Source organism: Polypterus senegalus, chromosome 1 (assembly GCF_016835505.1).
Source record: "Polypterus senegalus isolate Bchr_013 chromosome 1, ASM1683550v1, whole genome shotgun sequence".
Taxonomy (NCBI): domain Eukaryota; kingdom Metazoa; phylum Chordata; class Cladistia; order Polypteriformes; family Polypteridae; genus Polypterus; species Polypterus senegalus.
Genome location: NC_053154.1, coordinates 60,401,302 through 60,419,984, shown reverse-complemented (window position 1 = coordinate 60,419,984; position 18,683 = coordinate 60,401,302). Strand labels below are relative to the sequence as shown.

The 18,683-nt window shown below is 36.8% G+C and overlaps 1 protein-coding gene across 2 annotated transcripts in view; it reads left to right on the top strand.

Annotated features, from left to right (window-relative positions):
- LOC120526467 (Wilms tumor protein homolog) overlaps positions 1–18,418 on the top strand; it is a 41,270-nt gene extending 22,852 nt beyond the window's left edge. The window contains exons 6-9 of one of the 2 annotated variants that reach the window (XM_039749643.1): positions 554–704; positions 10,254–10,343; positions 10,779–10,862; positions 17,373–18,418. In XM_039749643.1, coding sequence (XP_039605577.1) covers positions 554–704; positions 10,254–10,343; positions 10,779–10,862; positions 17,373–17,494 — 447 coding nt within the window. In that variant the 3' untranslated portion in view covers positions 17,495–18,418. Of the gene's footprint in view, positions 1–553; positions 705–10,253; positions 10,344–10,778; positions 10,872–17,372 lie in introns of both variants that reach the window. The other variant, XM_039749636.1, reaches the window with a different exon arrangement.
- Positions 18,419–18,683: the final 265 nt, after the last annotated feature.

Below are 18,683 nucleotides of genomic sequence, written 5' to 3'. Positions count from 1 at the left end.
GCATTAATTACACTTCTTACGAATAAAAAACCCATTACACAAGGTTGATACTCATTGAAAACAGATGTCTTTGTGAATTATACAAGTAAAAAAGTTTTATTATGTTTAAATATAGCAACATGTCTGATGACTAATTGGATTTTATGTGTCTGTATTAATAGGTCTTTCAGTTACAAATTATTTTTAAAATAGCTTTACTAGAATGGTTAATTAAAGGGTAATAAGCAACAGGACAGGCTCGGCAATACAATAAATTATTATCAGACAAAAGAAAGTGATGATGGAAAAAGTAACCAAAGACTGGCCACAATGCTTTTAAAAGCCAACAATGAGAAATCTTCATATAATGTGAATTTTGTTTTTTTAAAGCATGACAAAGTGTCTTACTTTGAATAGATCCTAAAGTATTTCAAATCCATCAGTCCTTTGAGCTTGTGTGATCCTTTTAAACACATCCAGTCATTACAGGCTGAACATGTAAATTCTTTCTAGTTAATAGATAATAATTGATTATGTTAGGTGCTGTAAGTGTCCTTATCCAATTTTTTAACAGGATGTTCGGAGAGTGCCAGGGGTAACTCCCACTATTATGAGGTCATCTTCAGAAGCCAATGAAAAGCGACCATTCATGTGTGCATATCCTGGATGTAATAAGAGATATTTCAAACTGTCTCATTTGCAGATGCACAGCAGGAAACATACAGGTACGTGTTTCTACCTTACTCTATTTCAAATAGCATCTACCATAACCATATTACCTCTCAGTGTACTGTAGATGGTGCCTTGGGGAGGAAATTACTAGGTCTAATTGACATTCTGGACCGACATGGCTTTCTTGTTAGTCCCTAGGTGAAGACCAATAAATTCCCTTATGAAGGTAGTAAGATTCTGCTACTTAGAGTGGGATAGATAGATAGATAGATAGATAGATAGATAGATAGATAGATAGATAGATAGATAGATAGATAGATAGATAGATAGATAGATAGATAGATAGATAGATAATATTTGGTGCAAAGATCTGTCATGATATATTTACAGACTTTCCTGAGCAATATTCCAAGGCTTTAGAAAAAGGCCACATGAAAGGCTAGTACCTGAGATGGACTGGCATTCTGTTTAGGATGGGTTCGTAAATTGTACTTTATGCTGCTAGAACAGGTTCTGACTCCACATTACCTTAAAATTGGGTACAGAAAATGTTGAGGTGAAAGAAAACCTATCAAGGAAATTAACTCAGCTACCTACTATTTAAAGGCAGCTGATTGAACTTTATCATTTTTTACAAGTACTATAATCTTCATTTCATTGTCTTCCAAAAGTTGTGTTATTCTTTTATACCCTAATATCACATTGTCTTTAGATAAACTTTATTACTCCCAAGGGGAAATTCAGATACGTACAGCACCAGAAACATAAAAAACAAGGATAGAGTTTCACAGGACAAATAATACAGCCAATCAATCAATGAATTGGTCGATAAATAAATAAAAATAAATAAATGTATATTGTGCAGATATTTTAAAATGAACTTAACGAGTACATTGGGAGGAAACATTGAATTGCCCGATAGCAGTGAGCAGAAAAGACCCCCAGATGCTCTTCTTAGCACTGTACGGTGGAATGAGCCTGTGACTAGAAGTGCTCCAAGAGAGCGTCCCCTGGAGGGGATGGAGGTTATTTTTCATGATGGCATCTGATTTTGCCACCGTCCTCTTTTCCACATCAGTTTCCAGTGTGGGTTTGACTTGTGATGGAGCTGGCTTTTCTGATAATGTAATTTAATGCTGGTCTAGTTCCTTTTCTGATGTCATCTACAGCTTAGAAGGACACTGGTTACAATCAGATTTAACTGTGGTTATCTTTCTCCTTTTGTGTATTAACTTGTGTGTTCTGTGTTGGGTTATGTGACTTTGCACATATTATTGTACCACATCTTGAATTCTCATTTTCTTCCTATTACATTTCACTGTTAACTGATTTTAGCCTGCCTGAGTTTCACAATACCACTCCAACTTTGGTTGTAAATTGCCTTTGTTTTGACCAAAATATTACCTAGGCTGGTGTTTCATTTCACACCCTGCTTTACACTTGCTGGAATACCTATTGCACAGGTTCTAAACCTTACCAAAAGCTGGATGAATGTATTGTGCCCAGTATGCACTTTATAAATAAACAGCTGTCAAAGTGAAAGATAACTGCTCTGGTGTTCTCTTCACCACAATTTATTTCTTGTGTTGCCATTAACTGAAGTTTGACAGATTGGTAATGTCAATGTCATATTTAAAACTATTACATATTTAAGCTGAAATATTTTAATATTCAAACTAACATAGTACTTGTTTAGTTTATACAATAAATGTAGTCTGAATTGGACTTCTATATAGACAGTTATGCAGGCCGGCTCTGTAGGTCACATGATCTCCTCCTCATGACTTTATGTTTCTTTTTGCTGTGGTTCACTCATGCCACTTGGTGGGTTGACTCCCACCTAGATTGACCCTCTTCCAACCTTAGCAGGCAATTTCACACTACATGGATTTTAAGCCCAGGTTGGAAGAAGATGAATTACAATCCTGGCTGCAGTGCTAAGAGTAAAATCTTCTTATGTGTCTTTTTCCACATTTTTCTCTCATTTGATCCATGTCTTTTGTGTTTGGCAGCGATTAGCTCAGCCTGCATAAAGTGTATGAATCCAGAAAGGGAGTTGTAGCAATAAGTTGAGCTCCTAGTGGGAGCCATTCCTTATTAGTGAAGTGCTTAGTTGTTATGTCCAGCCTTATGACATATTGCTTTAAAGTATCCTTAGTGTGAGCGAAAGTAAACTAATAGGGTTGTTAGTACTCAACAGATAATAAAGGCAAAGGTGAGAGAAGACCATTTGCAGCAGATAGTAAAGACAAAGGTGAGAGAAACCATTTGGCCCATGTAAATTCCCTTAGTTATACCCTGTCCTCATTTAACCTGATTAGATAGATTTATAACACTGTAGAAAAAAGAAACAAAAAAAAAATCAATACAGTCATATGCTTTCCGACAGGAAAAAACTACGCGAGTCCAACTTTACAGGACATTCTTTCTTATATCTGACATAAACCACAAATTCAAACAGTCATTAATCCTGATTAGGTTTGACCTATAATAATCAATAGTGAGATATTGTTCATCTGTCTCCTAAAAGATAAGTTCATTCTTTATCATGTGTTAAAATAATTGTTTGAAGGAGTTCTGTCTTAAATAGCCAACACCCTTGTTCAATTCCAGACAAATTAGTGTTGTTTCTAGATTAGCCCAGTGTGAGCATGCATATAACTGTGTTTGTGCGCCACTTGAGTTGGACTGATACCAATAAGATGGACTGATAAGATAAGATGGACTGATGTGCTGACCAGAAGCATTTTGAGCAGGTCTGAAATTAATTTTAGTTCATAATGTATTATAATGTTTAGTCGCAGGAGTAATTTAAAGTGAAGGAGCAAGGGCTGCATTGTAAAAACACTTAAGAGACATTTCCTTTAGAATACTGGGTGATACAAATGCCAGTTGATGCCAATTAGGTTTGACCTGTCAATAAGAAAGAGAAAGAGACCACAGAGGTTTCAGCAATGGTCCAAGCACAGAGGGAAGACCAACAGTATAAACAATATGACCATGTTTCCCTTTTAAAGTATGCAATTGAAATGATTTCTGAAAGAAATAGCCAACAGGACCACTGGGACTGTTGCAGAAAGGAAATCTAATCAGGTGTCCCTTTAGGTAAAGGGCTGCCCCCAACTCTGGAAAGGGGTTTAAAGCCACTTCTTGTCAGAGAGTTTATTGAGACTAGATTTGGGTGGAGAGTTAAGGCAAAATCTTATGAGCAAAAGAAGACACCAAGATCACATGAGGGAGAGAGATGAAAGGTGAAATATGGGAGTGGATTGTCGTAGGCAAGAGTGCCAACACGACTCTAGAGGAAGAGGGGTTCAAACCTCTCTAGGGAGTTCAGAATGAATTATTTTCTTGTTTTATTTAAGGATTTTGTACTTTACTACATGACTTTTTCTTTGTTATTTTTAATCTAAACTAACCTTCTAATGCGTGTGGCTCATTTGCCTTTATTGCGGTGTTGGAAAAATTCCCCAAATAGTGTCCATTGCCTCATTATTTCTGTTGGTAAACTACATGCACACACACACACACACACACACAAAACATAATACAAAAAGTGTGATAAAAACATTTCAATGTTATCTTTAACAAGCCCTATGTAGTAACCCTTCATCTCAGCTCAGGAGTAGTGATGTTAATTTGGTCAACTCTTCCTGATAATTTAAAACATTTAGATTTGCAATTAGACATGTTTCTGTTTTAAAAATTAATTTAAGAAGATATAAGTAACTTTAAACTGTTAACCAATTTCACTGAAGATAACGTTCCAATAAAGTAAATCAAAGGAATGAGTTTATTGTATATCTATCTAAGTCCATTTTCTGAAAGAAGTCTTTCTGACTGTAAATGTAGATATACATACGTTCAAGTAGCCCATTTATCCAGTCATATCCACTGTCCCTATCCTAGAAGCACTAGGCATAGGACAGGAAGCATCCCTTGACAGAGCAGTAAATCATCATGGGATACACATACTCAAACTAGGCCACTTTACAACTGGCATTTAACATAATGTGAACAGTTTCGAGGTGTGATAGGAAACTCAGAATGCCATCAGGGAAACCCAATTAGATAAGCCAAATCCACATTGCATGGGCCAAGATTCATCCTCAGTATTCCGGAGCTGTCAGGCAGCAATGCTAACAGCTACATCATCGTGTTGCTTACGGAAGTATATAGCTCATGATATATATCAGCTTTTCTGCTGCAAATCAAAGAAACACTAAGTAAGGGCAGCTATAAATAAATCACTTGCCTAAACCTCCATTGATTTATACATTTATTTATTTATACATTCCACTGGTTGTATGAAATTTAAATACTTAGTTTCAAATCAGCATATATATCAAAATATTGCACATAAAATAACTTACTGTAAGGAGAAATAATAACAGAACAGGAATCTATTTGAGTTTTCAAACACTTCGCCCAAAAGCTCATTTGATAGTTAAATAGTTTCCCCTTAAATGTTATTACATCACATCCATCATTAACCAGAGAGTCAGTATTTTCTAAAAGTAAACCAAAATCATTTGAAAAACCTCATCATTTTTATTTTAGAAGTTGCAGTACAAAACACAGTTTACATTTAAGCAAGTGTTTGCTTAGTGAATTACGAATATTTCCTGGAAGGTTGCAGTATGGTGTTTGTGGTACATTATTTATGTTTCCTGTCATGATTAATTCACCACAACCAAACTATAGGCCCAGAAAACCCCACCCAGCAGATCCGCAAACCTGCCTGTGACCCACTGGTGGGTGGGGAGTTGGCTCATTAGAAGCAATGCTTCAATGTATTCAACAGACCAGTAAATTCTATGAGACATTCCAGATGCCGAAGTAACGGGAATCTTTGCTGTTCTCTAATTCCTACAAGATGAAATCATCATTTTTGAAGATGCTGACATATGCCAGCCAAACAATGGAGAGAAATTTAAATAATACAGCAACATTGCGAATTCCTTCTTCTTTGCTGAGAAAGTGGAAAAATAAAATGATGAACTTGAACAACAGATTATAAAAGTGATAAATTTCAGACAAATTGGCTATTTTTAACAGAATTGCTATGGTTAAACGGAATGTATTATTTTTGTGAAATTGCTGATATTGAACTTTTGCTTTGTCTCAATTGAACGTAAACAAAAATACATTTCCTTGCAACAGAAAAATTAAAAAAAAACATTCTCTGGGAAAGAAAACTGTGCCCATGTACAACCTTTCCGTCTCCCTTCACTCCAGGTTTCTGATTTGAGATCATCGTATAGTCATTGTTATTTATTTATCCTAAATATGTGTGATCTGTTGCAATAGACGCACCAGGCTATGATGGTGTACTATACGTAGGCCAGTTCCATTTGTTACTGACAAACTCCCCCTTCAGTTATTCCACTTCTGCTCCTGGGGGAGTTCTCACATTCAGAATTTAATTGACCATCCTTTATAGCACTGGAGAAATTCAGTGAACTACATAAAATCAATTATGGAAAATGGTTTTGGAAATGATGTATGAAAGCAAGGTTCAGTTAGCGTTTGACTTGTTTCCTTTGAGAAATTGAATAATAATGTGACACACACACCTTGGTTTGCAGTGCACTCCCAAAATAATGAAATCTTAAATCATTAATTATATAACATGAATACACTATATATAAATCCACAAAAAATCACTCTTTATTCAGGATCTGTTGCATTAAGTATATTTAAGTCATTGAATTAATTGATTAATTGACCTTTTAAATAAAATTTTATATATATATATATATTATCAGGGTTTGAAGGGGTTAATAATGAATAAATAATCTATACTAATAAAAGGCAAAGCCCTCACTCACTCACTCACTCACTCACTCACTCACTCACTCACTCATTCACTCACTCACTCACTCACTCATCACTAATTCTCCAACTTCCCGTGTAGGTAGAAGGCTGAAATTTGGCAGGCTCATTCCTTTCAGCTTACTTACAAAAGTTGGGCAGGTTTCATTTCGAAATTCTACGCCTAATGGTCATAACTGGAAGGTATTTTTCTCCATTAACTGTAATAGAGTTGAGCTGGAAAGACGTGGGGGGGCGGAGTTTCGTGTGACATCATCACGCCTCCCACGTAATCACGTGAACTGACTGTCAACGCAGTGCGTAGAAAACCAGGAAGACCTCCAAAAAGCGCTTAAGAAAACATGCATTATATAATTGAGAAGGCAGCGAAACAATAAGAAGCGAAGGTGAAGGGGTGTGCTTATGCAAATTCCGAGAGACTGTGTTTGTGGGGGATTGACAGTTAAGGCGGGTGGGGGAGTCACGTCATCATCTCCCCTCCCATTCATCTTATTTCGCTCTGAGCTGAGCTCCGCGTCTAACGCCGTCTTCCGAAGCAACTTCGTCAGACTGCCACCAAATACTCACAGAAAAATTAATACACACGCTGTCTCTAGAGCTTCTACACACTGAATCCTCCAGGCACTACTTACAAAAGGTCATATTGACAATTGTGTTACGTTATTTTTAAAATCTTTCCTTTTCTTAGCACAGCTGAGAAGCTTCGATGCATGTGCTCCATAACGCGTTAAAAAATAATGCATTTAATCACACTTTGCATTACAAGCAAAGGGGAGCTTTTGTCAATGCATGATTTCCTGGTACACCGATTACATTGATCAGCGCATCCCGATTCATTTTACCCTCGCACCACCTTAGTTTGAGAAGAAGTATGAAAAATATGAGGTTAACACAGAAAAACAGATCACCAATTCAAGCTTTATGAATAATCGATTCGCCATCAATAATTGTTTTGGTAAAGCCATCCTCCTTCCATTTTATAATTTTTCCGCCACTAGCCATGATTAAATGAACGGTAAAAAAGTAAGAGCAAAGCGAGGGTGACTTATTTAGGCAGGCATATATATGACAGTAACACTCATGACAATGTCAATCATGTTACGTTATTATTAAAATGTTTCCTTTTCTTTTTCATTACTTCTTTAACACACTACTTCTCCGCTGCGAGGTGCGGGTATTTTGCTATATATATATATATATGAATGACCTCCAAAGAGCGCTGAGACTTTTGATATCATGAACGTGTCTGCAAACTGGGGTCTCCTGCCCAGCAAAAGTCGAGCAGCCAGCGCGCGTGCATAGCTGTGCCGGCCTTTGAGGCCTTTGAGACGCTGACTGCGCTTCTGCCTTAAGTCAAAGTGAGCACTTTTAATTTTTTTCATCCTCCCCCTGCGCTATAGCCCAGACAAGTGCAAACACGGGACCCCTTTTCTACACCACGGCAAAATAATATTAAGGCGATTCACACTTTCTTTTGCATATACGATTATGAGGTCCTCACCTCGATTATGAAGACACGCACACGAGTAGAGGATTGACTGTGTCATCACAGCTGATTAATGGCGGGGCGTCTCACCAGTCTACACAAGATCCACCGCGACTGTCCCCAAAAGGCGACCATAACATCAGCGAACACATCTCTCTATACTATATAAAAGAAAAAGGCAACTTTCCTTTCTTTACACCTTTTTTCCTTTTATCCCAAACCAAAGCCTTTCTCTCTTAACACTCCAGAGGACACAAAACTAATTTTCTTTAAATGCCGGTAAGGCACATTACCAGAGGCACAAATTTGAACGTTCACATAGAAAATGTAATTTCAATGTACCTGTACTTCTTAAAACGTTAATGTTTTACTGTTTAATAACTTATAGACTATAATTTATTATTTTTCCCTTGCACTCAGTGACCAAAGCTATACACACACATATAGACACATACAAACATACACACAAGTATATGTATGTGTATATATATATACACACACACACACACATACATACACACATATATATAATTTGTGTGTGTGTATGTATGTATGTGTGTGTATATATGATGTAGATAGGTATGTATGTATGTGTATATATATATATGTGTGTATATGTAGATATGTATATAGATATGTAGATATGAAGATATGTATGTGTATATATGTATATATGTATGTATGTATGTATGTATGTATGTGTGTGTGTGTGTATATATATGACAGCAGCAATCCAAGCTGTGAGAAAACAGTAAAAAGGAGGCGTGTCAGACGTCGTGGTACATTTTCTGATGCAGCTAGACAAAATAACTTTGTGACGCTGCCACCAAATACACAAAACAATTACTTTGACAATCATGTTTCATTATTTTTAAAATGTTTCCTTTTCTTTTCATAACTTCTTTAACACATGACATCGCTGCGAAGCGTGGGTATTTTGCTATATATATATATATATATATATCACAGCGACACTCATAACAGTGACAAAACAATTACATTGACAATCATGTTACGTTATTTTCAAAATGTTTCCTTTTCTTTCTCTTTCCTTCTTTAACACACTACTTCTCTGCTGCCAAGCGGGTATATATATATATATATATATATATATATATATATATATATATATATATATAGATAGATAGATATGAGAACAACACTCATATCAATGACAAAGCAATTACATTAACAACCATGTTACGTTATTTTTTTAATTTTTCCTTTTCTTTTTCATACCTTCTTTAACACACTACTTCTCCGCTGCGAAGCGCGGGTATTCTGCTAGTGAATAGATAAAATAAAGTAATAATCCTCAGGTTTGCATGCTCTTATAGTACTATCAGAGATCTACCACTGAAGCACCCTAAGCTTAAAGGTATTTGAAAAATTACTTCCACAGAAATCTGGGCAGTTTTATATGAATTATGTTTCATACATTTGGGTTAAATGACCCTACTGTGACAATTCTGATTTAGCTAAAAATCCTTTTCTAATCTAACTACTTTAAAACTACTCACTTTTTTGTAACATTCTTGCAACCACAAGATTATTTGATATGACACACAGTTAATGGACTCTTAAAAATGACCTTTTTAATTGATCTATTTGAAATATTATATTGAAAGGGTAGAGTAAAGAACAACTTTTAGAATCATGAAATATTAGTAAGACAAGGAATCGACACAATCAGACTAATATTGTGTTTGAGGTATAAAGGAAAGTTCAGACTCAAAAGAAACCAAAGGCCAAAACCTGAACTATTTTAAACTGATTACTTTTCTTTAGAAGGCACGGACATTTCTTTTTTTGAGGTAAGGTTTGAGTAATATTTAAGGTTTCAATAATTACATCACAGAGAGCTATGACATTACAAAAGTCAGAAGATTAGAATACATGCAAGTATTGAAACAGATTTAGTTTGAAAGAAAAAGGTTAATAAAATCAAACCAAATTATCCCTAAACATTAGCAAAGCTGTCTATACTTAGTTTTCTTTTAGTTTTTCACAGATCATTTTTATAGTGAAACTGTATTGTTTCTGTTTCTCAGGGCTATGGGATTGAATCATTAGTGAATGACATTTTCTTTTACGATGTCTACAACTATCCAAAAATTTCTTGTCTGTCACCAGTAAGTCAATCAGGGACATGGAGCTTTACATGTTATATAAGTTACCACAATAAACTTTCCACCAATTTCATTAGTTTAAAAGTCATGGAGAGTTGCTACAGAAATATTGCTTCTTAAATTAACTTATTTATCTCCTTCTATTTATGTAGGTGAAAAACCGTACCTATGTGACTTTAAAGACTGTGGTAGAAGATTTTCACGATCTGACCAGCTCAAAAGACACCAGCGGAGACACACAGGTAATTAGATTTAGAAGAGAAAAAAAAGGCACAGAATTAGAAGTTCCAGTAATGCTGTATGTTTTGTAGCTTTTAGATACTTGACCACAACATTTGCTATTTTTACCTACCTAATGTTAGAAAACTGTGGCAACTATGGTAACTGTTATTTATTTACTCTATCTAATCTACATTTTACCCTGTTTAGATTATTCAGCCAAACTTATGTGTTTCCTCTTTTCAGTATTCTATTTGATTTGAATTGGTTTGGCTAATTCCATGTATATGTTTCAAAAGTGCCACATTGAGTTCTAAAAATGTCATACCCAATCTAGACCAATGCCTTTGTAAATTAACAATATGAAGCTCTTTCATGTACAGTTTTTCAGATTTTCAACTTTAAACAGACTTTCCTGCAACCACCTATGTTTGTCATCTTTTTTTGTATTGGTATAGGAGTAAAACCATTCCAGTGTAAAACCTGTCAGCGAAAATTCTCTCGATCTGACCATCTTAAGACTCACACCAGGACTCATACAGGTAAAACAAGTGCGTAAACATTTTTTTCACATTTTTTCTTTGTAAAAAATGTTGTCTGTTTTATACTGTTTAAAGGGAGTTGTTTCATACTGTTCCATACTTTGACCTGAAAAAAAAATGCAAAGTGTTTCCAAAGCACAAAACACAAACTACCAGTAAAAATAAAAATGTAGGCACCAAATTGTAAATTTGAGCTTAATATTTCATTTTGTAGTCAAATACCCTGGCACAACTGTTAGTTTTTCTCCTTTCATCTATACTAATAAAAGGCAAAGCCCTCACTGACTCACTGACTGATTGACTCACTCCCTCGCTCATCACTAATTCTCCAACTTCCCGTGTAGGTAGAAGGCTGAAATTTGGCAGGCTCATTCCTTACAGCTTACTTACAAAAGTTAAGCAGGTTTCATTTCGAAATTCTACGCGTAACGGTCATAACTGAATCCTACTTACGTACATATATACATCCATAACCTGCAGCTCGGTCGCCATGTTTGGCGGCGTTGCGTCCCCCATCACCACGCCTCCCACGTAGGTGGCTGCCTGCCTATATTGCGTTCCCCATCCCCACATCTCCCACGTAATTGACTGCCTGCCCATATAAGGCCATCCGTTGCTCCGGTCTCTTCTTTCACTTCTTTGCTTCGCCACGGTATTCACGTCTCCATGCTGATAACTGCAGCTTTTTTATTTAATCCATGGCTTCTTCACTGTTTTATTGTTTGTTTATTACGATTAAAGTTATTGTGTAGGTATTTTAGACTTAGTTTACTGTTCAGGTACCCATTTCCTTTATCGTTCCAACCGTACCCCGATTAACATGTCTATCGAGGTGATCACCATCAATCAAAGAACTGTCACTTACCGAGTGGTTTCCATGCCCGGAGATGCTGCCTGCCTTTTACATTCTCTGTGTTACATATTGCACGGCCATATCAGGCTCAATCTTGATATCCGGAGGAACATTGTGTCTTATGTATTGAATGACTGGGACAGATTCAAGATGTGGACTGATGACGGTACAGGAGATAATTATAAAACACAGGGGCACCTATACTTCTGCATGTGAGTTGATGGCTGCCGCTGAATGGTTCGGTTGTCGCTTTCAAGTGTACTGAAATGGCCAAATATTTTACACCTTTGGAGAACCGCCAATGCCTTTTAAACATCTTAGATTCACAGGTGACGATTTGAGTAGTGGACACTTTGATGTTTATGAATGTTTCAACTCTCAAAAGCTGGATGCGAAGTTATCGATGAGGCCGGTTGTATGCTTACAACGCTTGACAGATGCTGAATGTCACTTAAACACAAGTCTTGGAAATACTAACGTAATTGAAACAAACCATGAAACTCAAACCAATTATGACGGCAGCAATCTAAGCTGTGAGAAAACAGTAAAAAGGATGCGCGTCAGACGTCGTGGTACATTTTCTGATGTAGCTAGACAGAAACAACCTTGTGACGCCAAATACTCGCAGAAAAATCCACAAGTTAATAGACATGCTGTCGCTAAATACTCGCAGGCAAATCCACAACTTCATAGAGACGCTGTCGCTAAATACTCGCAGTCAATTCCACAAGTTCATAGACATGCTGCAGCTAAATATTCGCAAGTAGATAGATAGATAGATAGATAGATAGATAGATAGATAGATAGATAGATAGATAGATAGATAGATAGATAGATAGATAGATAGATAGATAGATAGATAGATACTTTATTAATCCCAAGGGGAAATTCACATAATCCAGCAGCAGTATACTGATACAAAAAAAAATATTAAATTAAAGAGTAATAATAATGCATGAAATCCACAAGTTAATACCAGGAATGCCTGTTAAACATCTTAGATTCACGAGTAGCCGATTTGGGTAGTGATCACATCAATGAATGAAACCTGTTATCTTTACAACGGTTGACAACGAAGATGAGATGGTCAGGGATAGACTAGACAAACACGGAATGTAACCTGAACACGACACGTCCTCCAAATACGAACCTGATTGAAAGAAATAATGATAATCAAATCCTTGATGACAGCAGCACTCATAACAGTGACAAAACAATTACATTGACAATCATGTTACGTTATTTTTAAAATGTTTCCTTTTCTTTTTCATAACTTCTTCAACACACTACTTCTCCGCTGCGAAGCGCAGGTATTTTGCTAGTAGTATATAAAAAAATCAACATTTCATTGACAGTTTACAAGTAAAGATACAAAACACAAAGGTAAATATATGAATGCAGCAAAAGAGAATAAGACCCTCCTCATATTTCAAAGTGTCCACATTTTGCTTCACCACATGCCATACAGCACAATTTCTTCTTTGTCTTTCAGCTGCTCCCATTAGAGGTCACCACAGCAGATCATCTGTTTCCATATTCTTCTGTCCTCTGCATCTTTCTATGTCACACCCAGCACCTGCATGTCCTCTCTCACCACATCCATAAACCTCCTCTTAGGTCTTCCTCTTTTCCCCATTTCTGGCAGCTCCATCCCTAGCATCCTTCTCCCAATATACCCAGCATCTCTCCTCTGCACATGTCCAAGCCAATACAATTTTGCCTATCTGGATTTATCTCCAAGCCATCCAATCTAAGCTGTCCCTCTAATGTACTCATTTCTAATCCTATCCATCCTCATCACGCCCAATGCAAATCTTGGCATCTTTAACTCTGCCACCTCCAGCTCTGTTTCCTGCTTTTTGGTCAGTGCCACGGTCTCCAACCCATATAACAAAGCTGGTCTCACTACAGTCCTGTAAACCCTCCCTTTCACTCTTGCTGGTACCAATCAGTCACAAATCACTCCTGACTCTCTTCTCCGCCCACTCCATCCTGCCTATACTCACTCTTCATCTCTCTTCCACACTCCCTGTTCCTCTGTACTGAATTTTATAAACGCATCCAACTTCGCTAACTCTACTCCTTGCATCGTTACCATTCCTCTGACCTTCCTCATTCACAAACATGTATTCTGTCCTGTTCCTATTGATGTTCATTCCTCTCCTCTCTAGGGCATCTGTCCACCTCTCCACGGTCTCTTGAACCCACTCCCTATTCTCTTTACAGAGCACAATGTCATAAGCAAACATCATAGACCACGGGGACTCATATCTAATCTCATCTGTCAACCTGTCTATCACTGTTGCGAATAAGAAAGGGCTCAGAGCTGATCCCTGATATAATCCAATCTCCACCTTAAATGCATCCATCATTCCTACTGCAAACCTCACCACTGTCACACTTCCCTCGTACATATCTTGTACAACTCTTACATATTTCTCTGCCACTCACGACTTCCTCATACAATGCCACAACTCCTGTCTAGGCATCCTGTCATATGTTTTCTCGAAGTCCATAATGGCACAATGCAAATCCTTCTGGCTTTCTCTAAACTTCTCCATCAACATCCTCAGAACAAACATCGCATCTGTGGTGCTTTTTCTTGGCATGAAACCATAATGCTGTTAACTAATCATCACCTCACTTCTTAACCTAGCTTCCACTACTCTTTCCCATAACTTCATGCTGTGGCTCATCAATTTTATCCCTCTGTAGTTATAACAACTCTGCATATTTCTTATGCTTAAAAAGCTGTACTAGTACACTTCTCCACTCCTCAGTCATCCCCTCACTTTTCAAGATTGCATTAAACAATCTGGTCAAAAAATCCACTGCCTTGTCTCCTAAACACTTCCGTACCTCCACAGGTATGTCATCTGGACCAACAGCCTTCCCATTCTTCATTCTCTTCGTAGCTGTCCTTATTTCCTCATTGCTGATCTGTTGCAATTCCTGATTCACTATCTCCACATCATTCAACCTTCTCTCTCTCTCTCTCTTTCTCTCTCGTTCTTTTCATTCGTCAGCCTCTCAAAGTACTCTTTCCATCTGCTCAACACACTCTCCTCGCTTGCGAGTATGTTTCCATCATTATCCTTTATAACCCTAACCTGCTGCTCATCTCTCGAGCTCTCTGCCTAGCCAATCGATATAGGTCTTTTTCTCCCTCTTTAGAGTCCATCTTCTCATTCAACAAATCTTACGCCTTATGTTTAGCCTTTGGAACCTCCCCATTCAACTTAAGCCTTATCTCCTTGTATTCCTGTCTACGTTCTTCATCTCTCTGATTATCCCACTTCTTCTTGGTCACCGTCTTCCTCTGTATACTCTCCTGTACTTCCTTATTCCACCAGGTTTCCTTGTCCTCCTTCCTCTGTGCAGATGCCACAGTAAGAACCCTTCTTGCTGTCTCCCTTATCACTTCTGCTGTAGTTGCCCAGGTATCTGGTAACTCTTCACTGGCACCTAGTGCATGTCTGACCTCCTTTCTGAACTCAACCTTACAGTCTTCTTTTGTCAGCATCCACCATTTGATCCTTGGCTGTGATCTCACTCTTCTCCACTTTTTGATCTCCAACATCATCCTACAGACCATCATTCTATGCTGCTTAACTATGATTTCCCCTACCACCACTTGGCAGTCTCCAGTCTCCTTCAGACTGACTCTGTTCATCTTCTTCCACTTTTGTATGTCACCCTGTGTTCTTCCTTCTTCTTAAAATACATGTTTACCACAACTATGTCCATCCTTTTTGCAAATTCCACTATTATCTGAACTTCTGCATTTTCCTGCTGGACACCACTACTACCCATCACTTCCTCATCCCCTTTGTTCCCTTCACTAACATATCCATTGAAATCCACTCCAATCACCACTCGCTCTCCCTTGGGTACATTCTCCACCACTTCATCCAGCTCCCTCCAGAAATCTTCTTTCTCATCCATTGAACACCCAACTTGCAGGGCTATGCACTAACAACATTCATCATGACATCTTCATTTTCCAGCTTCATAACCATCACTCTGTCCGACACTCTTTTCACCTCCAAAACACTCTTGACATACTGTTACTTCAAGATAACTCCTACCCCATTTCTCCTTCCATCCACACCACGGTAGAATAATTTGAACCTGCCTTTGATACATCTGTCATTACTTCCCTTCCATCTGGTCTCTTGCATGCACAATATATCAACCTTCCTTCCCTCCATAATATCAGCTAACTCTCTCCCTTTACCAAGCATACTGCCAACATTCAAAGTATCTCCCTCACTTCTACCCTTCATCCTCTGCCTTCGGATATGCCTTCCTTCCTTCTTCTCCTTCAGCCAACAGTAGCCCATTTGGCGAAAGGGTGGTGGCTGTTGTTAACCCAGGCCTCGAGTATGAAAATCTGTATTGTTGTCCGCATATTGATCTGGTAAAATTTTACATTGGATGCCCTTCCTGACATAACCCTCTCAATTTATCCGGGCTTGGGAATGGCACGAAGACACTGGTTTGTGCATCCCCCCCATGGCCGGGTTACATGCCATAGAGCACATACTGTGTATTAAAAGAAATACCAAAGAATGGAACAGCAAATACAATTATAATAAAAGAAACAAGTTCCTTTTAGCAATATAACAAAATTTATGCAAGTCAAACTTTATTTACATTATTGATATTTGTACAAAAATGCATTAAATGTCTTATTAGATTTATTTGTCATGATTCTTGTCTATCCCAGACTACAGGGCTGGTAAAATAACACATCTTTACGTACAGAGTACTCTTAGCATAATTAAATATTTATAATTTTTCATTTAATTTAATTGAAATCATGATCAAATGCACATTAATGTATGCCTAATTTAAGGAAGAACAGTCTGAAAACAGTTTAAAAGTGCAAATATGCATGCTTGTATACATAAATACAAACAGTTTACTTTAATAAAATACATGTTGCCAGTCAGGTTAGTCAGTGTAATGTGTGCCTTACTACATTCCATCCCACCTTCCAGACTTTCAATTCGTTTTACTACTGTAGTTGCAGCCAAGTCACATAGGTACATGTTACCTGTTCTTACGCTTTCTCTGCTGTTTATTAAATATTATATGTTGCCTTAAACTCTTAAATTGAACTGGACAAAAATAAGGATATTCTTCCACCACTGAAGGTCAGTGTTATTGTCAGTGTGTTCTTGTGGCTAATTTAGTTATTTGATAGTTTCATGTTGTAGCCTATCATGTGACTGTTTCTTGAATATGATTAGTTGTGTTGTAATGTAAATAGAAAGTGTTTTAGGATTGTATTAATGAAAAAAAATAGATTAAAAAATGTTTCTTGGCCACCTCTACAAATGGCATGGGGTAAATTTTACATAAAAAGTATAATTTTTGGTTGGAGTATTCTTTGAATTTATATACTGACCTCCCACTCCTGCCTGGATGGGCTTTGATTCCCTGGGTCCCTAAATAGATGAATGAATAATTTTTACATATCAAAGGTTTGAAAAAAACACATCTACAGTATGGTGAAATTGTGAAGTTTTTGCATTTCAGAATTGTATTAAACAACAAAATCTGAGTATATATTTCCTTCTTCATTTCATACATACCAATCATAAAATAATGGCTGGTTTGTGTAACATGTAGTATTTGTATTTACTCAACAGGTGAGAAGCCTTTCAGCTGTCGGTGGCCCAACTGTCAGAAGAAGTTTGCAAGATCAGATGAATTGGTACGACATCACAATATGCACCAGAGAAACATGACCAAACTTCAACTGTCCCTCTAAATGTCATGCAGGACTATTCCTTTGAACTGGACAAAATCATCTTCTGGAAAAACATTACTTAACAATGAGTACATATTGTTTTAAAAAGTACATAAACACACTTTCCAAGGCATTTCACAGGATGATAAAACAGGTGTTATTGTTCAATTGCTTGTTTTCTTTATAAACTACCACAATGTTAAGCATGACTTTATAAAGTAAATTCATTCTGTCTTGTAAATGTTATTGTTAAATAAAAAACGTGATTTTTTTTTTATTCCAATTTATTTGTAAGAAATCGGTGGTGATGTTGATGAAAGGAGTTTCTATTTATTTAAATATTCCTTTCATGAATTGGACTCTGTAAAATATGATCCAGAATGTATATTGTAGAGTTTGCCGAGTATTTATCTTTCTCCACACAACTTTTGAAGACAGAGTAAAAATCCTGGAAAAACCAGTGACAGCTCTGTCAAAACGTGTTAATAGCTTTGCAGTACTAAAGCAAGTGTCATTGTCACCATTGTTTTATGTTTGATTGCCATTGTGAGTATCTGGAAATCGTTTTCTATGTATGACAATAACAGCCACACTGGCTATGTGGCTACTTTGTGGTTATTAACATTGGTAAAAAAAAAGTGCTGGTTCACGGTTTCCATTAATCATTTTTATTGTTAAAATAACTTAAATATTCAACTATAGTAATGAAGAATACTTAAATTCAGAACTCTAATGTTTTATTGTTTTTTAGTTCCTTTTGATAAATGTTATTTACTGCTTTTGCTTGGGATTATTATGTATATATCTGACAAAAAATATTGTTCTGTCTAAAAAATAGATAACATAAATGAATAGATGTACGACCAGAATTGTTTGCTGTTGTTGTTCTTCAAATATATGGATAACACTAAGAATGTAACTTGTACTTTTTCACATCCCTCTGAATTAAAAATATTTAAAGAGATCCTCTGTCTTCAGCAGTACGTTTTTCTCAATTAATGAGTTGTGTGTCTCAGTTTAAATTGTGTTTTATTGGAATTCTCTTGACTATGACTAAACATGCCCAGGTTGTGACAAAAGTTAATTCATTTGACGGGAGGCACCATCACAGTTTAGCCACTGAAAAGTTCATTGAAGTTGTTTTTCAAAATAGTATTGATTTATTAATTTCCCTGAAAACTGTACAGGTTAAAATTAGAAGATGACTTCT